Source organism: Bombus huntii, chromosome 4, assembly GCF_024542735.1.
Source record: "Bombus huntii isolate Logan2020A chromosome 4, iyBomHunt1.1, whole genome shotgun sequence".
NCBI lineage: Eukaryota > Metazoa > Arthropoda > Insecta > Hymenoptera > Apidae > Bombus > Bombus huntii.
The window spans coordinates 12,961,301-12,986,127 of NC_066241.1; the positions used below are offsets into that span (position 1 = coordinate 12,961,301).

At 30.4% G+C, this 24,827-nt stretch overlaps 5 protein-coding genes across 15 annotated transcripts in view; 2 read left to right on the forward strand and 3 right to left on the reverse strand.

Annotated features, from left to right (window-relative positions):
* Window positions 1-1,433: 1,433 nt before the first annotated feature.
* On the reverse strand, window positions 1,434-13,180 carry LOC126864766 (cyclin-dependent kinase 12). Of its 10 annotated transcripts, none has more exons than XR_007689330.1 (13): window positions 12,298-12,461; window positions 10,408-11,731; window positions 9,210-10,333; window positions 8,683-9,110; window positions 8,424-8,620; window positions 8,136-8,340; window positions 7,789-8,057; window positions 7,415-7,588; window positions 3,277-3,664; window positions 3,027-3,147; window positions 2,780-2,962; window positions 2,558-2,679; window positions 1,434-1,711 (listed from the first exon to the last, which is right to left on the reverse strand). XR_007689330.1 is itself a non-coding variant. In XM_050616448.1 (13 exons), exons 1-12 carry the CDS (start codon window positions 12,311-12,313, stop codon window positions 2,580-2,582), a joined length of 4,464 nt encoding a protein of 1,487 aa, XP_050472405.1. In that variant the 5' UTR covers window positions 12,314-12,461; the 3' UTR covers window positions 1,434-1,711; window positions 2,558-2,579. The 10 variants fall into 10 exon arrangements, 7 of the variants coding, with proteins under 7 accessions (XP_050472405.1, XP_050472407.1, XP_050472406.1 ...); XM_050616448.1 differs by having other exon boundaries at window positions 2,558-2,614; XR_007689329.1 differs by having other exon boundaries at window positions 2,558-2,962.
* Window positions 13,181-13,462: 282 nt separating this feature from the next.
* LOC126864783 (splicing factor 3B subunit 5) lies at window positions 13,463-14,023 on the forward strand. The gene has a single exon (XM_050616492.1). The coding sequence runs from the start codon at window positions 13,612-13,614 to the stop codon at window positions 13,867-13,869; it is 258 nt and encodes an 85-aa protein (XP_050472449.1). The 5' UTR covers window positions 13,463-13,611; the 3' UTR covers window positions 13,870-14,023.
* Window positions 14,024-14,137: 114 nt separating this feature from the next.
* On the forward strand, window positions 14,138-15,854 carry LOC126864777 (cytoplasmic tRNA 2-thiolation protein 1). The gene is made up of 6 exons (XM_050616481.1): window positions 14,138-14,286; window positions 14,377-14,608; window positions 14,684-14,802; window positions 14,875-15,063; window positions 15,187-15,391; window positions 15,473-15,854. Exons 1-6 carry the CDS (start codon window positions 14,239-14,241, stop codon window positions 15,709-15,711), a joined length of 1,032 nt encoding a protein of 343 aa, XP_050472438.1. The 5' UTR covers window positions 14,138-14,238; the 3' UTR covers window positions 15,712-15,854.
* LOC126864779 (mitochondrial E3 ubiquitin protein ligase 1) lies at window positions 15,815-17,596 on the reverse strand. The gene is made up of 6 exons (XM_050616486.1): window positions 17,541-17,596; window positions 17,268-17,480; window positions 16,890-17,095; window positions 16,619-16,803; window positions 16,350-16,548; window positions 15,815-16,289 (listed from the first exon to the last, which is right to left on the reverse strand). Exons 2-6 carry the CDS (start codon window positions 17,370-17,372, stop codon window positions 15,962-15,964), a joined length of 1,023 nt encoding a protein of 340 aa, XP_050472443.1. The 5' UTR covers window positions 17,373-17,480; window positions 17,541-17,596; the 3' UTR covers window positions 15,815-15,961.
* A 572-nt stretch (window positions 17,597-18,168) lies between these two features.
* The window catches only part of LOC126864782 (uncharacterized), a 33,933-nt gene continuing 27,274 nt past the window's right edge, over window positions 18,169-24,827 (reverse strand). Inside the window, exon 3 of one of the 2 annotated variants that reach the window (XM_050616489.1) lies at window positions 18,169-23,032. In XM_050616489.1, the coding sequence (XP_050472446.1) occupies window positions 22,674-23,032 (359 nt within the window). In that variant the 3' untranslated portion in view covers window positions 18,169-22,673. The remainder of the gene's footprint in view (window positions 23,033-24,827) is intronic. The other variant, XM_050616490.1, reaches the window with a different exon arrangement.

Here is a 24,827-nt window from a genome sequence, read left to right on the forward strand (position 1 = left end):
TATTTTGAATTACGTCCTCTTCTATAGAATTATTATAATTTTTAAACTGTTCTCTTATGCCTTTTCTAGGCGATACATGTGCTGTTAAAAAATCTGATCTGTTATGCTTCTTTTGAGTTACAATATCAGTTGATTGCTTATCTTCGAGAAGTACAAGTTTTGATTGCCTATGATTTTTGCCATTTTTCAGTAATGTGGTATCTACATTGTATGATTTACTAACTCCCAATTTTTTTGACATTTTGGTATTAGTTGTATTGATCGATGTATTAATCTCATCATTGCTATTTTCGATAATTGAACACTCATTTTCTTTTGAGTCTTGAGATAATGGATTCTGAATAATATCACTTTTTAGGTTTGTTAAACTAGAAATATCTGTTTTTATTGGTAGGCACAAATTCATTTCATTTTTCTTAAAATTTTTTAGATTAACCTGATTATTTATAACATTAGTCTTCTTAAATCTAGAATGTTTCCTTACAAGTATTGGGCTCTTTAATAATTTATCTTCTTGTATTTGGCACTTAACAGAACTATCAATTAAAACAGCATTATCTACATTTGAAATATAATCACAGTTTCTAAAATTATTATCACAATTAATATCTTCGTGTGGAAATATTTTTGTATTTTTTAATACTTGGTTATTAGCAGGTATAATACTGAAATATAAAACATTAAACAATGTATAATGTAATCTTATTAATACAACATTATAAATTATAAGTGTGCAACAGAATTAAAACTTACACATCTTTATTACTAAAAATGTCTGATTCAAACAATTCACATGGAATCTTAAAGTCAGCAATGTTCGTAATGTTTCCACAATATTTCTGCAGTTTTAAGTATTCATTCCATAACTCTGTAAATATAAGAGTCTGTTGTGTAAATATATAAATTTAACTACAAATTTTTTACTTAAAATTGCATTCATGATATAAAGCAATGTACATATATAATGAAAGTACATTATTATTTTCATTATGAATGTTTTATTTTTAAAAGATTTTATTTTTTTAATTTGTACATAACAAATCAAAAATTAAGTAATATATATTATTATAAAATTGCATACAGAAACTATAAAGAATAATTTTTCGATCGTAAGCGTAATTTCCTTGTAATTAAAAAAAGTAAGCTTTGTTGTTGTAAGTTAAACAAATAACTGAAAGAAATATAAACGAAGAAACTCCATTTGCTAATATAAGAACAATATATATGATAGAAATATACTTACTTTTATATTGTTCGAATGCTTTTCCTAGCATTCCAGTAAAATTCTTCAAAGCATTTTGCGCAATCTCATTCTCTATGGAACAATCGAATTGTAAAACATCTGACAAAGCCATCAGTAAAATGAATGAGGTTAGGTAATTCTCTTTTTAAAACAACTTAATACCCTGTCCCTTTTTTTCACTTGTCGTTAATTAATTCATTGTGTCTTTTTTTATTATATTATATTATTATCACACTGTGCATAGAATCGAACAAACTCAACAAAATAAACAATTTATTATTCATTCCCATACTCCATACTGCTGATCACTTCACTGAATAATCTAGTGTGTCGCCAGTTTCTTTTTAAACTGCAGCACAAATCGCCATGATATCGTCACATACATATTGTATACAGCTTGCCGGTATAGAAGCACACGTCCTAACCTCACTTTCGTAGTATACGTGTTTCTCTTGCAATCACTTCAATCTGAAACGTTCGTGAAACTTGCGTTAATTTTTCTTTTATCCTGTTTTTTATTATGTTGAAAAAGAACTCCGAAAACTTCAATTTTATTATTTCTTGTAAATAAGAAAAAAAATAGAAATACTTGACATAACTTTGTAAGTATCTAACCAAACAAAAATTATTTATTTATGATATACTTAATTTATAAATACGAATTTATGTAGTTGAATTAATTTCATTCTTCTGTCCTAAAAAAAGCCTATTATATTCGTGTACTTTTATCTCTTTATTATGTCTCGATATTATTATGTACATTACATCCCGTAAATATTTCCATAATAAATAAGGATTTGACATCGTATATAAAAAAAAAGCTTATGCAACAAATAAACATTTAGAATGCATCCAATTTTAGTTTTCTTTCAAATACCTTCAACCCTCATATTTTAATTCGTTTTCAACAAATTCATTCAGTATAACAAAATATATCACCTAACATAAAGTTATATGTAGTAAACGCTAAATAGTTTAAAAACAAATTCTTGTTTTGAAAAAGATAAAAGTATCTATATTGATCTATCAAATGTTTTGTTTGAACCTTTTAGATGTACATACACTATACCTGTGTTTTCATGTATATATATATACACATAAGTATTAAATATTTCCAATATGAAAATGAAACTTAATGTGATAAACTAAGATGATAAACATTAATACTTTGAAGCTCTTATTTCATATGTCGCATAAGTGTGGACTATAAAGAGCATGTTGTTATTATTAAAGATACAAGTACTATATTAAGTAACTGATCACGTAATAATAATACATCAATTATATACAATTATACACCGAATGTGCACTTACAGTTATGAACAGATAGTAGAGTCTATAAACAACTTGGATGCAGTTGTACTTCCATGCCTAGTTAATTTAAAAAATAGCAATTTAGACCTTTTCCAACTTTATACAGAACATAGTTTAGAACGCTGTAAAGAGTTATATATACAGATCATTATGAGCTGAATGCTGACTGAGAGGAAGTCGAGGGTAGGGAAAGGTTTTGTGTTAGGTTGGATGTTGGTTTACCTGGGGGTCGGGTGATAACAGGGGAAGGATTGCAAGTTTCCAAACCATAGCGCGACATTAGCGCTAATAATGCACTGCGAACACCAGCTGTAGCCACCTGCGACCACCTTCCAGAACTCATTGCATCATCACCAGCATAAACTGCATGTGCATCAAAATTTCCTGACTGTGCTGCATTTGTATCTGCAAAAATAAAATATAAAACAATAATACATCATAAATATAAGAAAAAATAAGTAGAACTTACCTAAAGGTAGTGGATTTAGTACAGGAAGGTGAGATTCTATTAGTCCACTTGATCTTGAATTTGCAGCAAGTCGTAGTTCAGCATGCAATTCTCCTAGTAATTGTACTACTTTTGGGTCACTCTGTAATTTGAATTATAATAGTTATGCTATTAAATATTATAACAATATAATAATATCATATTATAGAATTAATGATTATATGAAGTTATAAAAATGAAGTATTTAAAACAATAATCCAAGTATATGTACCTCATTATCTGATCGAAGTGACATGAGATCTTCAACACGAATTGGTTTTCCCTGATTTAATACATTTGTGAGAGCACTTAATTTTCGAACAAGATTATCTTCTGTGTATAATTCTGGCATATGAGAGGTAGTATCTCCTTTGGGCCGTGGCATAATTGATGGTGGACTAACATAAAAATATGATGGTGATGAGATCATATAAGGTCTGTTAACATCTCCCTTGGGCCGTGGTGTAACAGGTGGAGGACTTGTGTAATAATATGATGGCGATGAGACCATGTAAGGTCTGCTTTGGTTGAACAAATTATCTCCCCCATAGAAAGATTCCGTATCAAGACGATTTGGATGAGAATTGTAACCTGCTTCCATTTTTAAACGTTTGGAAGACCTGAAATCAAGTCAAAAGCATATCATAAAAACTATAAAAGTAAAGATCAAGTGTTTTATTGAACATGACAAAATGTTATGTTAAAATAAATTTATTGAATATAAAACATATATAAATATATATAAATTATATATATATATTTATATACATTTATATATATAAAGTAATTAGTAAATATATTTAATAATAAATATAAACTTCTAGTGTGTTATATATGTCGGGTTCACATTTGTCCTTTCATCTCCGACATATATAATTCCGTAAAATGACCTCTATAATGATTTATACCATATTAAAATGGAATATTTCTTGAAATGAATAAAATATATTAATAATATTTATAAAATAATGCTAATAAAACAGTATGAAATAAAATTCTTATAAATATTATTAAGATGGACAATAACACATGGATACCCAATAGTAATATTTGTTTCATAATTAATAGAAATCATGCAAAAGATAATACGTTTTATAAACGTGCATATTGAACAAGCAAGACTAACAAATCAATACTTTTTATGGATATACATGCAATTTAATAGGCACAGCATATCAAACTTTATTTGTATTCTGTAAATTTTATTTTTCACAATTTATTGCATACTTATCACTTATATCTGTATAAGTGAAGAGATATGACACAACAATTTTATAAAGGATCATAGATATTAAGATCATAATGTGATTGTTCAATTCATTGCATCCTCAACCTTTTTGCACGAAACGATCAAGCTTTTATTATTTTAGTCATAAAGCCCAATTTGTTATATGATACGCAAAACCAAGTCTCGTGTGAATTATTAAACTGGACACCCTGGGTATAAACATATATTATACGGATTTGGAATATTTATTACCTATTTATATTCTTATAAGTGCTATAAAATTTGCCCTTTATCATTCTGCCACAATAACATTATTTCCTGAAACATAATTGTTTTTCTTATTAGATATCTTGCCAATTTGTATTCACTTACAATTATTTGTTACTTTATATTTCAAGTATTATGTTGTCTCCTACGAATTCCACAATATAATTTATCGTTAACAATGTAAAATAAATAATAATTAATTTAATGTATGTGTACTATATATAGTATTATTATGATATATATGTATAGTAGAGATAACATGTGTACATAACCAAAAGTATGCTATTTATATAATATTCTACAGTAAAATAATTAGTATTTATATATTTATATATAATTGCAATGTATAATATTTTCTGTACACACGTATTTTTTCTGATATAATATATATAATATTTTTATATTTTATCAGTTACATAATAATTACATATACAAATACAATAAAAATAGTAAATATTGGAAAATTGAATTTGATCATACAATTGATAAATTTTAATAATAAATTTTGTAATATGTGCTACATGCAATGCTTAGAAATCATTATATTGTACTTTGTATATAATTCTGTTTAAAATCAATATGAATTGAAACTACCAAATCATTCATACTTTATGTTAAATAAAGTAGCTAAAATGGAAAATATATTTACTTTATTGTCGTTTTTACAAAAAAATGATTTTACACATTGATTTATATTGTTATATTGATCCATTCTGTTTTCCGTTTTTATTTAAATTCATCAAATTTATTAAAATGATTCATCACAAAGCAATATTTTTCTTTGATAATATTTTAAAGTAGCACATATTATTAATCACCCTTAATCTGATTCATTTACCTTCATGACAAAGGTCATAATAAAATATTCTTTATTTGTGATAATAAACTGCATGAATTTTTGAATCATCTTATTATCATATAACGCTGTTTAATGTTTACACAGAAATGAAATTTTTATTTTATTTTACCTACGCGTGAAATTATATTTTTATAATATCAATATATTATTTATTTTGGTACATTCTGCATTGAGATAATAAATGTATTAAACATCCGTACAAACTTATTGTGGAATAAGTAGAAAAATAACATGTACTTTGCATGTCATTTTAAAAGGGTACATAATCATGTACACTGGTATTATCATTCATTCCCAAGGTCCCAGTGTTCATTGTCAGATATGACTTTATCAAAGGATTATATGTGTGTGTGGTTACTTAGTTTACAAATAAAAATATAGAAACATTGAAAGGGACTAAACAAATTAAACGATAAAATATTTTAATAACATTAGAAATTCATTGTCCATAAAAATGTTAGGCAGATGCCTATGGACATTTTGTAAATATTTTATATTACAGAAATTCAATATTATTTTACATTGCGAAGATAATACATTAGGTTTGTCCATATCCCGTACTTCATTATAAGAATGGCTTTGATACATAATACATGCAAAAACATGAAAATATTTAACAAATATTCTATACTGCCATTCGTATATTGAAACTTATGATAATTATCTACAATACAGAATAACAAACTATAACACACAATTGCGAAAATATGATCAATTAAAATATGCCTGATCTATAGATGTGAATGTTCAAATAAACTGAATTAACGTAAATAAAATGAAATGTCGATGGTGATGGCCGTGATGTTAATATTTCGCGTAATACATTCACACTTTAATCTTGGCTCCTTGTATTCCATTGTCTTCAATCTTCCATCAGCTTCTTCTTAGTATCCATTTGACCTATTTACACTCCAAGACTTTAAATATTATAAAGATCGTTTATTTTCTCATAATTTGTGCTCATTCATTTCATGTATCGTTTCATGCGCTTGTAGACATTTCAATTTAATAGTTTAATATGAAAATTAACATACGAAATTTCTTTTTTTATTTACAATTATATACTTAATATATATTCCTTTTCTTTCTTATATAACCATTTTAAAATTCAGCTTTTAGAGATGTATATCATTGATACAATCATGAATATTGGTAATTATATGCATATACATTCACTTATGTAAATGCATATATAAGCTGTGATATAAAATCGTACATATGTGCATTTTCATTTACACAAACATGTCATAATGTATGCATGGCTATGTTAACATGAACATAGATTAGCAAATATGTACACATTTAGCTACTTATTGATCATCTTAATATTATTAAACATAAAAGATATCTCGTAATTTTAAAGCTCATATAATTAATTTCAAAGGCAATTAAATTGAATCACAAACACATTGTAAAAGGAACGCGTATTTTCCTTTTACATAAATGCTGACCCTCCAAAACAAATAATATTTGATATTACTTTGAAAGGATACTAATATATAATATTATGATATTATTTCTTGCAGTTATTAAGGAGTATTTAAATATTATTTTATATTATGATATATTTTGTTGTGAAAAAACATATCGCTATAAATTTTGTATTTCTTCTAAATACATGCGTTCAAAATATTTTCATGTATTTGAAAAGTATTAGAGAACATAATCTTTGTAGTAAACCCATGAAAAGAGAACGTTGCTGTACATTTTCGTGTCTATATTCCATTGTTCTGCACTATAGCCATCGTCGTGTTTGAACGACTGTGAATCAAACTAAAATTAACTTGTTTTATCCATTATTGAAAGTCACATGCAAACGGACGATGAAAATAAGATACTACAACAGTTATGTTTTCATTCTTTAAATAAGATCTCTAACAACGCATTTTGCTAAGAAAATAAATGCCAAGCACAACTGCAATACACAGCCATCTACGTGTGTAAGCAATTAGTATCTGGTCAGTACTGGATATCGCGTCCTAGTTTGTGCCAATATGTCTCTCTACAGCTACTCACCCCCCGACATCAGACAGATCTTCCATAGCCTTATGGGGACCTCCTTTATTTGGAAGAGGGAGAAGAGGCATCTTTCCAGCAGAGCTTTCTTGTTGCTCACGCTGCTGACGTCTTCGTTTTTTACTCCACAGCTCATGACAGTCTTGCCAAGTAGGAAGCTGAGGTGCTGGCATCCTAATTTTTATATAAGAGATACAGGTCTTATGAATGGGCAATAGTTAAAGTCTTTGTACAAAAAAACTATAAAAAAAAGTATTCCAACGTTTGTTCAATTATATTCCTACATAAATACTGTTGCTACTATTCCTAACTACATGATAAACTTAAATAATATTTTTTATGTATACATATTCAAATACAAGAAGAAAACATACTGCTCAGGTTGAACATTTTTCAGCCATGCACTTTTAAGTGCATCAGCAGCCGTTATTCGTTTTTCTGGATCTAATTCCAGCATTTTATCTAAAAGATCCAGTGCTGGTGCTGGCATGAATGAAAAATCTTCTCGTAAACGTCTTCTATGTGATTTTTTTGGTTTCAATGTATGCCATAATGGCAGTTTTATCACAGAAGGCCAAACGGCAGGAGTCGGTGTACCACAGACTCTGGAAATCATCTCCAACTGCATCATTTCTACATTTGCCTTACAAAAGATAAAAATAATCATCTTTTATTCAATTTCTTTCTTTAACAGAAATGTAGTTCATCGTCATTTCCTTACTTGAAATAGCGGTTTCTTAGAAAATAATTCTCCTAAAATACAGCCACAACTCCATACATCTATTGCAGGGCCATAACGTTCTTCGCCCAGTAATAATTCAGGTGGCCTATACCACAAAGTTATCACTTTATTCGTATAGGGACGCTGCCTATCTTCAGCATTATAAAGTCTTGCAAGTCCAAAATCAGCTAATTTAACTTCCCCTCTGCAAAAATTATACAATTAAATTGTAAAAATACAATTGTAGAAATACAAATTTTCTTTTCACTAATAATACATTTTGCGTACTTGTTATTCATCAGTATATTAGAACACTTGATATCTCTATGTAAAAAGTTTTTACTGTGGCAGTAATTTAATCCATCTAATAACTGCTTCATGATGCTTGCATTATTCATTTCATTGAAATCAACCATTCCAGACTCCAAAAGACCCATCAAGTCATGATCCATGTATTCAAATACGAGATAGAATGAACCCTTGTCCTATAATATTGTAATATGCAATACTATCCTCACTATATTATATATTTTAATATATATAATACCTTTCTAAAATCTAACGCGTCTTGTTTGTCCGTAACTATTTCCCTCAAATTCACGATATTTTTGTGATTGAGTTGTCGTAAGATTTTAATTTCTCGTACTGCTGTAATGGGAAATCCTTCTTTTTCATTTTCCAGACGAACTTTTTTCAATGCAACAAGTACACCAGCTCGTTTGTCTTGAGCTTTATAAACTTGTCCATAAGTACCCTCTCCTATTTGAGCTATGACTTCAAATACGTCAACAGAGCGTTCTCCCCAATCTTTACCACTCGAAGCCGACATAGGCATATGACAATTTCTAGAACTTCTACGTTTCAAAATTTTTGGTCTTTTTAATTTCGGTTTTGGTGGTACACGTTCAACTTTTGTACGAGGAGGCGTTGCATTTGGATCATCTTCTCCACTTAAATCTTCTGATCCAGGAACAACTACACATCAATTAATCATATAGATAATGAAATAGATAATAACAAAGATATTATTTTAATGAGGTTAAAATTACATATGTTATTATATCACAAACTTACCCGGTGGCATAGGTAAGTCTTTAATACTCTTTTTTTGCGGTGGTTTTGTAGTTGAAGCTGGGAATTTCATTTGTGCCTTACTAGGCGGACTTGGAGATCGACTCGGTGGTGAGTCTATACTCTCCAAATCATTTTGATTAATTCCAGGTGGTAATGGTAACCGTGATAAACTTTTAGTTTTGAATGCTACAATAGGAGGCTTAGGAGGATCTACCGACTTAAGAGGAACTAGATTGTTAGGAGGATTGAATTTAGACATAGCTGTATTTGGTGCTGGAACTGGTATAGGTATAGGTGGCGGTGGAACAGATAAATTAGGGAGAACAGGTACTGGTACAGGAATAGGCACTGACATAGACACTAAACCTGTTGTATTTGCAGACTCAGATTGTGGCAATGGTGGCGCTTGCAGATTTGTAACAGCTGGGAAACTTGGACTATTTGTAACAGTCACTGGACAGACACTAGTGGTAGTTGTAGGTGAAGTATATACAAACATATGCTGATTAGTTGCAGGTATTACATTTGGTGCATTAACAGTTTGTGTAATTGGCAATGGTGGCGTTTTTCCCGCTATTCCATTGTCATCCGATATTGGAACAGGAATATCCACAAGGTCAACAGGCTTCATACTTTCATTTGTTATCTTCAATTGGTCTTTATGATTCACGTACTTATCCTTATTGTCTGTGGATGCTTTGTTCTCAGAAGATACACTACTACTATCTTTTTCATCAGTGCCTTCTATAATTTGAACTTCATCTTGAATAACAGCCTTCTCCTTAGCTGCTTGTAACTTTTTGTATGCTAATTCCCTCATGTTTCTATCTTTCACGAGTTCAGCAAATAAACTAGTTTCGCTAATCTTTGCTTGTACTCGGAGATTTCTTGCTGTGATACTTGAGGGGCTTCTTGCTCTGGATCTATGAGGAGAGGGAGAAGGTATCCTCGAAGGACGTGGACTTTTTGATTTGTGTTTTCTTGTCGATTTATGTGACTTGCTAGGAGAACGAGATTTTTTTGGAGTACGGCTTCTTCTCCGTGAACGCGATCTAGATCGTGATTGTAACTTTCGCCATCGTCCAGGACTTCGTGATCGTGAACGAGAAAGAGGTAAATGTAACCTAAAAAAAAGAAATATTATTTTCAATAGCAAAACAAATGATTTAGAATTGTTATATCATGTAATAAATAGTACCTGTTTCCAGTAGGACTTCTAGTTGATCTCGACTTCCTTTTATCTCTTCTGTCTTTTTCATGATGTCTATGTCGTCTTTCAGATTCTTCACGCCGTCTACGTTTACTCGAAGGTGGAGAATTAACAGGATCTCTACGTCGGTGACTTACAGGACTTGGGCTAAATTCTCTTCGCCTTGTTGAAGGACTAGGACTGTGCCTAAGTCTATGCACCATTGGACTTGGACTAAAATCTCTTCTTCTCGTTGGGCTATGGTCCCTTCGTCTTGATGGTGGCGATGGACTATGAGGTCTCCTACGACTCGAGCTAATAGTGGGCCCTGGACTAATGCTACTACGTCGCGTATGGATACTAGGACTATGCTTTTGTCTTTCAGGAGTATGTTTCATTGTTGATAAACTTGCTTTGCTATTCTCTGGCGTTGTCGTTCTCGGAGGTAATAAAGGGGTATGGGGTGATTCTGTTGGTCTTGGAGGAAGTGATGGAGGAGTTACATTTCGAGGTTGCCTTGTTATTTCAAGTTCTACATCACTTAAACACCTTTGTTCTTGTGGTGTAGCAGGTGATATCGGCGAGGTACTATCTTTTAATGGTAAAGGCGGTGATTCTGACCAATTTCCAATTGGTTTTTCATGCTCGGGGCTTATGATAATTTCATCTGCAATGCGATGTGGACTCAGACTATGAGAATGCCTTTTAGACTTTCGTTTTTTCTTTTTCCCAGTACTGGATGAAGGACTAAGACTTCTCTTCTTCTTCTTTTCTCGTTTGTGTTTTTTCTCTTTTCTTCTTGCATATCGTCTAGACTCTTCTTCATATTCAGGTGTTCCACCATGCATTGCAGATGGTTGTTGTTCATTTGGCGAATAATGTCTATTAACATGTCTATGCTGAACTGGTGGAGATGGCGAAAGACTAATAGGAGATGCACCAAGTGCACGTACTGGACTCCCTCCATAATAACGTCTTTGTAAAACTGTTTCAGGTACTTCTCCATCTGTATAGCTATTACCTCTACTATCTTCTGACTGAATTTCCCCAGCTTCTGGTTCAGACAAGTCTTCGCTACTAACATCTGAATATTCAACCAAAGGTTTAACAATGGAAGAAGCTACAGTTGGAACATTCTCTACGGACTTATCTCTTGATCTCTTCTTTTTCTTTTTCCCAGAACTTTTATTTTTCCCATGCCTCCTATGCTTCTTATCAGATGCTTCAAAACTATGTCGATTTATATCACTGCTGGTACTATCTCTTCTGCGTGCTCGAAATCTTCCATTACGTTCAGCTCTTTCAATATCACGACTGCTAGGCATGTCACCTACTGAAATGCAATAATATTAATATATAAAAGTAATCTGTAATACTTTATTTGCTTTATTAACACACTGGATGTTACTGGTAAATAACAATGGCAGAATTAATAGAAGTATCAAAATTAAGAAAGCAATCATATATATAACTCGTTTAAACAATTTTACTTTCTTTTTTTTTTGGTAAGGTATGTATCATAACTGTATATAACAATGAATCGCACTCAAATAAGTGACAATGCTTTAGTACTATAGATAACACATATAGAATTCAAAATATGTAATATTTGTACAAATCATTAGCTTACTTACATATTCCTTCTCATAAAGATAAATATATAATTTCAGAAATACACGCTTTATATATATTAGATTTCACTTTCAAAAATATTACAAAAATATCGAAGTAACAAAACAAATGAATTTTTTACATTTAATTTAACCTTAATTGATATAACCAAAAGGTTTGAACATTATTATATGCATTATATTTCAGCTTTCCTTAATACTTTCAACACATCATCATGGACATTATACACACATGGACAATAATACGCATACGTATGACGATACATACATACATCCACATACATAGATTAGTCGACGTAACAGTATTTCCGAACGGCACGATTTTTCGATATGTATAGTGGAAAACGGTAATTTTTAACAAACTTCCCTATTTCCAAGGTAAAAATAAAAATCTATCGAGTACAAACTTATGACTTTCCGGTTTAAAGAATATTTTGCAGAAAAGAATTTTTCGGCCGAACTAATATAGCCGCCATTGTTAACGACTGGGTGGCAAGGGAGTTGCCCACTTTTCACAAAAGAAAGTTAGTCAATGTTTTTAACGGAACTATAAGCCGATGTCTCGTATAAGTACTCACGTGCAATATAAATCTTGTAATAACACGTTGAATGTTGAGTTTCTTTGCATCGAGGTGATCCAATGTAGCGATGAATACAATGGTTACGTTCGTTGCTCAGTAAACAGTTTTAACACATATTTCGTAGGCCACGAGTAAAATTTGATAAAAATTAATAGCTATCGTAACAATTAAGTGTTCAGGCAATCATATTTTTATAGTTTTACTAGCCGATGCATCATATCTCATGAATTTTCTTTGGATTGTATTTGGCTTTCTCATAAAGGTAGCTCAAGTAAGTAGAAGCCATTAACCATTAGCACGTCATTATTGTCTGACGTAACAAGCGATAAGTGCTGCACTCTTGCGGCTAGGTAAGGAGTATACAGAATTGCGGAATAATCTTGAATATTATTATACTCGATGCGATTGGTCGGAATAAATCTATTTGTTATGTGTGTATATAAATATAAATATCATCATTATCAAACTAGAGAGAATAGAGACAAATACAAGAATTATAAATGTAGAACGAAACATATTAATAACATATCTTCACATAGTTATATAACATATATTATCGAATTAGATTTTAAATTCATGGTTTAAATATTTATATTTAATTAATATTGATTTGTTTTGTATTGTTTTCAAACTAATGTAAGAAAAATATGAGGTAGATATGTATATGAACAAATATAAAAAGATATATACTGTTACATTTATAACCAATAAATACTTATTTTAGATACATATTAAAATATCTTTTTGTATAATTCCATTTCTCCAATCTTACAATTTTATTATTTTATGTTAAAATTTGTTAAATACATGAAATGTCTGCATTATGTGTTTACTGATAGAGGCGCTCTCTACCTTAAGATGTAATGTATGTTTACATATTTAAGAGAAATTCTTATTCCATGGTTGATAGTGATTCGATAGCGACAAACAGTATTAAATATTAAGTAAGTAAAAGCAAAGTTTTCATTAAGCTTCAATCTTTATCGTTGAAAAATTAGAATATGGGAGAACGATACAACATTCATAGTCAGTTGGAGCATTTGCAATCAAAGTATATTGGCACAGGGCATGCTGACACAACCAAGTTTGAATGGCTTGTAAATCAGCATCGTGATTCTTGCAGTTCTTACATGGGACATTATGATCTGTTAAATTTCTTCGCTATCGCAGAAAACGAAGCAAAAGCCCGTGTTCGATTCAATCTTATGGAAAAAATGCTACAGCCTTGCGGCCCGCCTCCAGAGAAACCAGAAGATTAATCAGTTCGATAGAACGCATGTTACATACATATTGCAAAATCTATACGCGCGGTTGAAAATTTTTTTTTTATGAACTAGTAAAGTTTCTTTTTTTCTTCATCGTAGAAAACAAAAATTGGTTTCGATTAAATAATAAATTGAAATTATTTTTGTACGTGTGATAAAATGAATTTCGTATATTAATAAAGTTTTAACATAACCCCTATAAATAAACATATATAAAAGCTTAATATTTGTAAGTTCTTTATTAATTTAATAAAAAATTAGAAGAAGAAAGACAAAAATATAAACTAGAAGTTAAATTATCACAGTGAAATTTCTGTTATAACATTCTATTATAACAAAGTAAACAGTGTAATATTCTGCAAAATGCCTATTCCATGTTCAAAGCAGTGTGGGAAAGGTGCTATTCTTAAAGTAAGTTACTGTTTTAAATTCTTAATTTAAATTTAAGTGTATAATATATTACAGAAGTGTATGAAAGAAAAATTATGTCTTTAATTACAGAGACCTAAAACTGGGCATGCATTATGTAAAGAATGTTTTTTCTATGCATTTGAAAGTGAGATTCACAATACAATTACACAAGGCAAATTATTTAAACCTGGTGATAAAGTAGCTATTGGAGCATCAGGAGGAAAAGATTCTACAGTACTTGCATACGTTTTGAAAACTTTAAATGATAGATACCAATATGGAATTGATCTTTTTCTTTTGTCTATTGATGAAGGAATAACTGGTATTTCAATAAAAAGAATTATGCTATAATGTTTAAATATTTCAGAATTTTTGTTTTAAGAAGTCTATATTTTAGGATATAGAGATGATAGTTTGAAAACTGTTCAACAGAATAAAGATGACTATGGACTCCCATTAAAAATATTATCTTACAAAGAGTTATATGGATGGACAATGGATGAAATTGTGGCAGAAGTATATATATTTACATAGAAACTTTGCATAAAAATCACTTACAGTTGTTATTTAATCTTTATTTTATTTTAGATTGGCAAAAAAAGTAACTGTACATTCTGTGGTGTATTTCGAAGACAAGCGTTAGATAGAGGCGCAGCTCTTTTAGAAGTAGATTGTATTGCAACAGGCCATAATGCTGATGATATTGCAGAGACAGTTTTAATGAATATCTTAAGAGGTGATATAGCAAGATTACAAAGATGTACTTCAGTTATTACTGTAAGTTTAATTAGTATACTGCTTTCTCAAAAAAAAAAAAAAAAATAAAAATAAAAAATGAAAGGTACATGTTGCATGTATATGTGAATACATGTTTCGATTAACATTTTATTTACAATATAGGCAGGAGCAGATTGTATAAGACGATGCAAGCCACTCAAATATGCATATGAAAAAGAGATAGTAATGTATGCATACTTTAAACAGTTGATATACTTTTCAACAGAATGTATATATGCACCAAATGCATACAGAGGGCATGCAAGAACATATCTAAAGGATCTAGAGAAAATCAGACCCTCTTCTATATTGGATATCATTCATTCTGGTAAATAAGATTATAATTATTGTGTTAAAATTATTTCTTGATATTTATATAAATACATGATTAATATATTTTCTTTCATAGGAGAAACATTGCAAATAAAAGAAAGTATTAAACTACCAGAACAAAGAAATTGTTCTCGTTGTGGATTTGTATCTAGCCAGGAAATTTGTAAAGCTTGCATTATGTTAGAAGGTTTAAATAGAGGACTCCCTAAACTTGGCATTGGAAAATCTACAAAAGTTAAACGAGTGATAGATTCTATAACAAACGATAAATGCAAAAACAATGAAAAGACTAAACTAAAAAATTTGGAATTTTGACGATTACTTATACCTTCAAATATATTTGTATGAATTTTAAGGATATAATATCAAAATACACAAATTATTAATTTGTAAATAATTTCAATTGAGATTGTACTGCTTTTAATCACTTCTAATAATTATTTTATTGTTCAAAAGTATATGTTAGTGTTTCATTAGCATTTTTAGTCACTTCATATTTATTTACCTTTTCACTCTTAGATACATTAATTTTCATCAAGTAATAAAATTGATATCTATGCTGATGTTAGATAATATATGCTGCTGCTTTTTGTGCAATTGGTGCCCTACAAACTGGACAATCACTAGTAATATCATCAGAGCAGTCTTCACATAAACAGACATGTCCACATGGAAGAAGAATAATCTCACGGGGATTTGTGCGACAGACAACGCATAATTGATCTTCTCTAAGATCAGTATCTCTTACTCTTTGTCGTCTTTCTTTTCGTGAAGCAGCTAAAGATTGTCTTAAATCTTCTGCTAATCTTTGTTCTGTTCTATCCTTCCAATAACGTCGAAAAACTATTCCACCAATTAACACTCCAATAGCACCGAACATTAAACATAATAATCTAAAATATAAAAAATCGGTTAACAATCATATTTGAGAATTGTATAAATACAAAACTCACCTATATGTCCGTTTACGCTCGTCTAATTTCCGAAGCAAAGAACTAATTGACATGCTTGTTAAATAAAATGGTGTACCATTTAAAGGGGGTTGTAATGTAAGTGTTTTGGATTTTGTTCTTGTTAATTCACCTATACCTGTCATAACTGCTCCTTCACGAAGTAGTTCTTCAGTAGATTGTAAACCACGTTGGCGCACACCTAAGATTAATAATGAATTATAATATAATTACAACTTTTGTTATACAGTATATGAATAATTATTTTTTACCTGTGAAAAACCCCCATAAATGATCTGCAAAGGATGGTACAGTTGGTTCAAAGGTATTAGATACCACATCCAGATCTAAAATATCTGCTGATAATGGTTCTAATACTTCTACGGAGTAACTTCCATGTTGCAAAGAAAATGGTACAGTGTTATATACTTTATGAACAGTACGTTCTTGATCTGACCTACGTGCAAATAAAAATTTATTAGTTTTAAATACATATGTTTTTAATTCTATATCTTTATAACATATTTGAAACAAAGATATTACCAAAAGCCAGCAGTAGTTCTAGCTATAACATGTTCTTTGATTTTAAGCTTTTGTACAACACCAGTTAATTTTTTATTATTAATGCTATTCAATGGTTTTCCTAAGGGTTTTACAATACCCCTAATTGCTATGTAATCTATTTTATTATCAGAACTTTTATCAAGGAGTTCTCCCAATTGTTGCCCAACTTCATGAAACTCTGCACCCTGTAGAGAAACTAAACATTTTGAGATATTTTTAAGCATTAAACATGTTACTATAATTTACATCAAGATATATTAGTTAGAATATTTAAGTTATCATATGCAACGTGTAACATACTTTATTTGTAACAAAGTTAGGTATTCAATAATAATAATAGAAATACACGTGATTTACCTTGACTGCTGTAATTGCATTCTTGCAGTGAAAGTATTGTTTTAAACAAACACCGAAAATTATACTATCAATTCCGAGCGCTACTATTTCACCTAAGTAATCCATAATTAGGTTATATTTTTAAAACTCGAAGTTAAAGAATTGTCCATATTTAGAAGTTTTATTAATTCTTGTCTAACCCATGTGGTTTCATTTCGACAGAATGTTTGAAAACTTAAAATATATAATTTTTTATTGAAAATTTAAAAATGAAAACGCACATGCGATCGTTACCTGATGTAAGAGGCAATTACATATATTATGTTGTCAAGACTGTTGTTGACCATGTGCTAAAATTGCAATTAAATTTGCATTTTTACGTTGGTCAACCTGTATGCGCGTTTAAAACTATTTTGTTAATGTCCGTTAATATCGAAATTTTATTTTTTCATATCTTTTTTATATCTTATTGTAGTGTAAGTAATTTGTAATATTTCAAAATTTACTTGATCAAGAAATGTACAAACGAATCAGGTAAAATTTTCTTGCTTAATGAAAAGAATTTTTAAATATTATTATTCTTTATCTCAAATTTCTTTGCTTTGTTCAGTCTAAATTGCGTTATGATTTTTACGACTTTTATACTTCATTTTTTAATTTAAAACAGTACTGAAAGTTATTAGATTTTGAAAAAGATAACCTTTATAAAATTTATCATTGCTGCCTATATACCATATATAGTATGTATACTGTTTTTTGATTGTCAAATTGCACATTAAGCACATATTTGATAGATAAAACAATTTCCATTTTAAGTTATATTTTTTAAATTGTATTCATAAGAATATGAATGTGCATAAATATTAGTCAGTTATAATTAATCGGGGAGAAAAAATGAAAAAATTATTACGTATAGTAGAAATTGGAGAAAAGAAATTTTTATTGATAACATAGAGATGTTGGAATACGTATAAACAGTATGTATAAAAGTATAAAAAATAAATAGTGACAGCGCTGCGATTTTGCATGCCTTAATGAGAGCAAGTTCATCGTAATGTGCTCCAATCGCAATCGGAAACGCGATTACGAATTCAATGATAATAACATTACTAGTGATAATAACGATAATAATAATAATTGACATTGTACGTAATCGTACGATAAATTTCTCTAACACCCTCCCACTCATTCATACACAAATTCTCCCTATCTTCTGCTTTTATTTGAACAATTAATCGACCGGTTAAAGCTAAATGGCGGAGATCAATGCGACAACATTGTCATAAATAAAACTAGATTCCGCAATACGTGGCTTCCTCGCATGTAATACCCTAATTTTCCGTTTCGAGTATTTTTCACATTTTCTGTATTTCGAACTTATAATATCTAAGATATCTAATACTTATTTTTCTAACAAAACATTTAACATTTTAAATATTAAACTTTGTTTTCTTATAAAGGCGCTCTACGCGTCAAAATGAGAAGACTAAAAATATTTTTCCCGAGGAAGTTGCTCACGAAAGTATTGTCAATAACACTTGTAAAAGCATTTTATGTACATATTATATGTGTTACATGAAATATTTTGATATCTCACCAGCATTGCAATAAGACCTGGCTAGTATCAATGTATTGGTTAAGTTTGAAACAAATCTAAAAAATACGTATAGAAGTTATAAGATATCTGATCCTCTTACAAACCAAACTGATGAATTCCATTTTCTATTAATTTCTCAATTTCATTATGTAAGTGCACTTACTTCTATAAATTTCTTCATCGCAAGAAAAGATATGTACATATAATGGTAAATCTAAAAGTATATTTGTAATATCATCACCTCTCTGTATTCTTCAATTTATGAAATTAATTGGTTTATGAAATTGTGGTTTCTGAATGGCTCATTTATTGCAAACATATATTTAATAAAAAATTAGTATATCTTATCTGGAATAGCTACCTTGAATATATAATAAGTGCTAAAGATGCTTTATCTATTATTGAACATTGAGATGTATTGTGTAATATAATAATATAATAACATGTTTTTTTTTGCCATTTTTACACACTTTATATATCTATCCTATCTATTACTTCCACACATATACATATATTTTTAGATCTATTTCAGTTTACCAATATAATCATAATAGTTGGCTCTTGTTACAGTGTTAATGACATTTTCAAATGTTTCGTATAACATATATTTATAAAATGTTTCTGCAAGTATTTAAACGCTTTCATGTACAAGGATCGTCCTTCCCTCGAGACATAATCGCATGAATATTTCACGAACTGTTTTCGTGACCCCCTTCGGTTAAATTCTTTTTATGGCAGTCAACTCGTAATCTATGTATATGATCGTCTGCAATTGTCGGACTTGTAACGATCGCGATTGAGGTCAATCGCGTGTAGCAATATTAGAAATTATTCGAACTTCTCGCACACGTGTCCCGTTGATAGATCATTCAGGTTGCGAGGCGAGTTACACGCGCGCCCTCTTATGCAACGCTTGTACACATACACAACCCGGAAGAAGAGTTGAGTTACCGTTAAAACGAGAAAAAAATATAAAGAATCGCAGTTGTAATTGGCTCTGATTAGAGATACGGTGTAATTAGCGGAACGCTTGCAACCGAACATTTCAACCATCATATCTTTTTTCCTGCTTTTAAAGGAAGCATCTATCCATATTTGATTGTAATTTTTTTCGATTCAAGCTTAATTTAACTTAAAATGTTCTATGTATCATTTCGAAACTGAAGAAGACTGATCTTTTATCATTCTCCTTGTATCATCCATTGTAATTGTAATATCTGTTTGTTTTCATTCAATTTAAAATATTTAATCATTGTCTTGTAACAGTCTGTATAATTTAACTTTGATCGAAAGGTAAAAAGAAGACACGGCGAACTTCGAATATTTCGACATGTTTTGAAAAATAAGGAGATGCTAGATAAGACATGGTAGTCGTTATGAAGTATTCTATGTCGATATAATTTACATGATTCTGTAATGAAGTTAGAAATAGTTATCGGTTTGTCTTTTAAATTTTCTTGAAATATTTTCAACGTATATGTCGATTGCAAGCATTTGGATATTTTCGCAATACGTAGTAAAATTATATTTAAAAAAAGACCTGACTTAACCCTGCTGATTGATTTGAATGATTTTCACATTTTTATATCATTTATTTCGACAAATAAAAAGATTTTTAATATTTTAAGAAAAATCTCTACCGATTCTTTTATACTTATTATCAAAAATAAAAAATCTTTTAACAATAGAAAAGAATGATTTACTTAAAAATAATCCAAAGAACATAGTAGGATTAAGAAAAGTGCCTATTGTAGATCACGTTATTGAGAATAATCAAAAGACCATGTGTACTTTAATAATTCGAAAATAAACATAAATAATCCCAAATATTTTCGTTTAATTTCCAAATCGTACAATATATTAGACAAGTTTTTGAATTTCTCTGTATGATCTTGCAATTATTTCAACCTATGAATTAAATGCCAATTTAATTACTTCATCGCGGGTGATCTGATTGATTTTTCGGTCGAGTTTGAATGATGCAAAAATAAAAGTGACGCCGTAGGAGCGCGAAGAAAACGACCAACTTCGTCATTTGAACTTGTCTTTGTGCGTTGCTTTTGTAGTTCCTTAACCCTGCTGCGATCACAGAGTTTGCATATTCCAATATTACTCCTGTTTCGTTAAATAAACCTCACTTTTAACTTGTTAACCTGGTTGCACTTCAGCCAGAAATTTTTATAACTATTATAAGAGATTAGAAAATTAACAAAAATCGATCTATCATGCTTTCTTCGCGCAATTCTTATACATATAATTTATTTGTAGCAAACATGAAATTATACCTAAACAAATATAGAATTACTAAATAAGAGATTATTATGTAAATGATTCATTTCCCCCTATTAACAGGTTAATACCTTAAAAAAGATTCTGACATTAAATTAAAAATAGAAATTATGCATATCAATAACGACTCCTTTATATTTTATTATAACTTTGAGAAATTTTCTATATTTAAAAAATTGTTTATTCTAAAGAAATCACGAGTGAGTCGAAGAAAGGACGCAGCAGGGTTAAAAATGGCGTTGTAGATCTCGAGGGATAACGAATAACGAGCACAGTGTACGAAAATATGGCAGTTTCTTTCTTCTTTCAACTAGTTAGGACGAGTCGAGCGCAAAAATCAACGTATACACGGGTTAATAAGCTGGAAGGATTAGAAGGATTATCAAATTTCAATTATTCACCTGATCAGGCAGTGATTGGATAAATAATTCGTTTAAAGTGTTAAAAGCACTTAATGGAAACACGCGATTCATTCTAATTCTTTGCTCGTCCCTCGAAAGAGATCGAGCTTTGATTTACACGTTATTTGCATCTTGTTAATCTTTCACTCGACTTAAAGAAAGGAGAAAGTAAAGTTCCTTGATTGGCACCCGTACAACGGGTTTACTTTAAAAGCACACGCGAAAAGATTGTCTCTAGTTCTAATTTCAGTTCGCTTCACGAACTTCATCACAGAGAACATTGCTTCTCAGTTGGACCTACATCGGAGTGTACGATGAGATTTCTCATAATCGTTTTTGCTTTTCTCCCTCGCTGGTATCTTTAAGTCCCTATTAATTGCTTTAATTAATTGTTCATCGACTTCGTTTTTCTTCGCCCACACTCACAAAGATAGAGAGTTTCTCTTTAAATATTCGTTAACAATGCGTTGAAATTTTCCCTCTCGGGGATTTCTTATGAACTCGATTTTCGTCGAGCGTCGTAGAGATTCGAAGCTTCTTCTCGTGCTTTCTTGTTCCTAGATGCAATTAATAATTCGAGAAGATTGTTTGTTCCTTCTACCATGAACAAGAATCTTCTTCGTCCTTTCAAAGACTCATCATACGTATATTCAAATTATCCTCAAGTAAAGTTACACAAAATTCAAACAACATGTCTTATGAAGAGTATTTTCTCTATCACGAACAGATATCTTGTTTGTCCTTTCAACTATTTAACTATTCAACTATCAACTATTAAAATATCTGCAGGATCCGAGCAACATGTTTGTCAAGCTTATCTTCGTCATGAGCAAGAGTTTTATTCGTCCTTTCGAGTGTTCACGATACTTAAAACGTTCTCAAAGTTCAACCAACACGTTACACATTCATTAAGCTCGTCATACATTCTTTCTTGATCCACAGCTCGTTTTCAACGAACCCTGCACATGGATCAGCAGACGATTGTCAAAATGTCCCCGGTTAAAGGGGAATACCAACGAGGAAGCTTCGACAAATCCTTCAGAAGCGACACAATACACTATATCTTTTTCTTCTTCTTCTTTGTCGTTTCGATCTTGATTCGGTCGCAATCCTCTGTTCGAGGAACTCTTTGGGAAAACCTTAGGCTGGAGCCTCGACCACGGGTCTATGAATCGGCACGGATATCACGTAGATGTCCAATTTTTCTCCGGCTGTTTTGTCCACGATTTCACCGTAATTTACGGAATCGTATGGCGGTGGTGCGAATAAATGATACGGCGGAGGCGGTGTTTCTGTTACTACAGGTCCGTTTATTGCTTCAGCTCGTTGAGCATAGGGGACTGTTAACGGTCGTCCACCACGACGACAACACCATTCTGAACAACTGACGATTAGGAAAAAGGCGACTAAACCTCCGAAGGATCCGATGTACCACACGATCGACCATGGGTCTAGAGGAGTTTGACCGTCATTGTCCACTGAAACAAAAAGAAATCCGCCTGTGAAAAAAGGAACGGACGAGTTAATAAAATGTTTATAATAATCCTTTATAGCAAGATGCACAGCTTAAAAGAATTAGAGGATTTGTTATGTGAACATGATTTTAATACTATGATACTGTGATAATATACCTAAGGTTCTATTGCTTCACCCAAGAGAATAAGAACAAAGAATATCTGTGATGATATTTTCCGATCTTTTCCAAGTCGCGACCTCTTTTTATAACGGTTAGAAAATTTGCAAAACCCATGCAAATAAAGAGATATTTTTGACAAAGGATTTATGTAATATATTTACATATATGCAATCAGCGGCAATCCCATAGAAAGTTTATTGAAAAATAAAATTATATTAATACATGTAATTTATGAGTAGGATTTAATTTTGATGGGGATTTTAAAGGATGCGTATTGTGTGTATAGGATGTGATAAATTTTACATGATTTTCATTTATGTAATTAGCTGTATAATAATTTTACTTTTTCATATGTGTATCGTTTAAGTTTCGACTGGTTTCATTTTGGGGAAATAGGTAATTTTAGAATATGTTAAATTTTAGAAATGCACGTAATAAAATAACATGCACGCGATCTGAAACGTATATGTAGGTATATACGTAAATCTAAAGCAATAGATTACAGACAGATATACAGGAGAGGCAGTTATTGGTTTACTCTGCTGACGTCTTTCGTTATGGTACCATTTGGAGAATTAGTTTACTGCAATAAATTCCTTAATGATTTACGCTAAATCAATGCTGGAATTGATTTATTTCAATCACTAGCTGCTTGTACGTAAGATCTTATGCAAATTATATTCGGTGATTCACGATTAAATAATCAGTTTCTATTAATACGTTCGACTAACCATTTGAAAACATAAATAATAATCAATTATGCGTCTGATGTCTCACATTGATAATCAACTGACTGAAGGCGAAATCAAATGTCATTCGTATTAATATTCATTCTTTGAATTTAAACAAATTTTTGTGATAAGATCGATCCACAATTTCAGCATACTTCTACAAAAGAATTTCTTGAGAATATGGGTTTTGTTCCAAAAAGAAAAAGGTTATATATTTTTCTCTCTTTTACTTTTTATCGTCAAAGACAATATAAGTGGAATATTCAATTTCAAACAAATTAAAATAATATAAAATTATTTCTGGGAGAGAAAGAGAGAGAGGGAACTGAAGAAGAACTGAAATAGAACTGACTATACGAAAAAAACTGTATTGGTCGAAAGAAGATACTAGAAAGATAAAAAAAGAAGTCCAAAGAATGTACGAGGCTGAAATTTTGAGCAAACGAAGGCATCAAATTTGGTCACGAATGATCAGAAATGTTTCGTGTAAGATCCTGCTACGATGATGGAATATAAATTACGAGAAAAGTTTTCGAGATAATAAAGCCTTTAAAATCGGCAAACGAATTTTTATGAGTGACACTAACGATCGTGTTGCGTGAATTTGTGCTATTAAATATGTACGTGGAATGATGGATACAAGATTTATGTACAATCCTAAAATAAATGCTAACATTTGATAAATAGTGATTAGATTTATTATCATCTGTTTCAATGATTATCGTGCTTTATATATACTGCAAGAAACAAGAATATGCTTATAATTTAATTTACAATTTATAATTTTCTGTAATACTACACGATCTGATATTTATACTTTTCAATTATTATTTTATATCCTTATTCTCGTACTATATCTATCGCTTTGCGAATTTATAATAGTTCTCGATTCTCAATTTTTCCATTAAAAGTGAAAGATTGTAACTG

Bases quoted from the DNA above. Each gene is read 5' to 3' on its own strand.
- LOC126864777 (XM_050616481.1), top strand. From the start codon at position 14,239: ATGCCTATTCCATGTTCAAAGCAGTGTGGGAAAGGTGCTATTCTTAAA. The intron at 15,064-15,186 runs GTAAGTTTAATT...TTTACAATATAG, and splicing joins GATGTACTTCAGTTATTACT to GCAGGAGCAGATTGTATAAG. The intron at 15,392-15,472 runs GTAAATAAGATT...TTTCTTTCATAG, and splicing joins ATTGGATATCATTCATTCTG to GAGAAACATTGCAAATAAAA.
- LOC126864779 (XM_050616486.1), bottom strand. From the start codon at position 17,372: ATGGATTACTTAGGTGAAATAGTAGCGCTCGGAATTGATAGTATAATT. The intron at 16,804-16,889 runs GTAATATCTTTG...ATTTGCACGTAG, and splicing joins AGAACTACTGCTGGCTTTTG to GTCAGATCAAGAACGTACTG. The intron at 16,549-16,618 runs GTAAAAAATAAT...TATTAATCTTAG, and splicing joins TTTATGGGGGTTTTTCACAG to GTGTGCGCCAACGTGGTTTA.
- LOC126864783 (XM_050616492.1), top strand. From the start codon at position 13,612: ATGGGAGAACGATACAACATTCATAGTCAGTTGGAGCATTTGCAATCA.
- LOC126864766 (XM_050616443.1), bottom strand. The intron at 10,334-10,407 runs GTACTATTTATT...TCTTTTTTTTAG, and splicing joins AGAAGTCCTACTGGAAACAG to GTTACATTTACCTCTTTCTC. The intron at 2,963-3,026 runs GTAAGTTCTACT...TTATTTTTGCAG, and splicing joins ACTAAATCCACTACCTTTAG to ATACAAATGCAGCACAGTCA.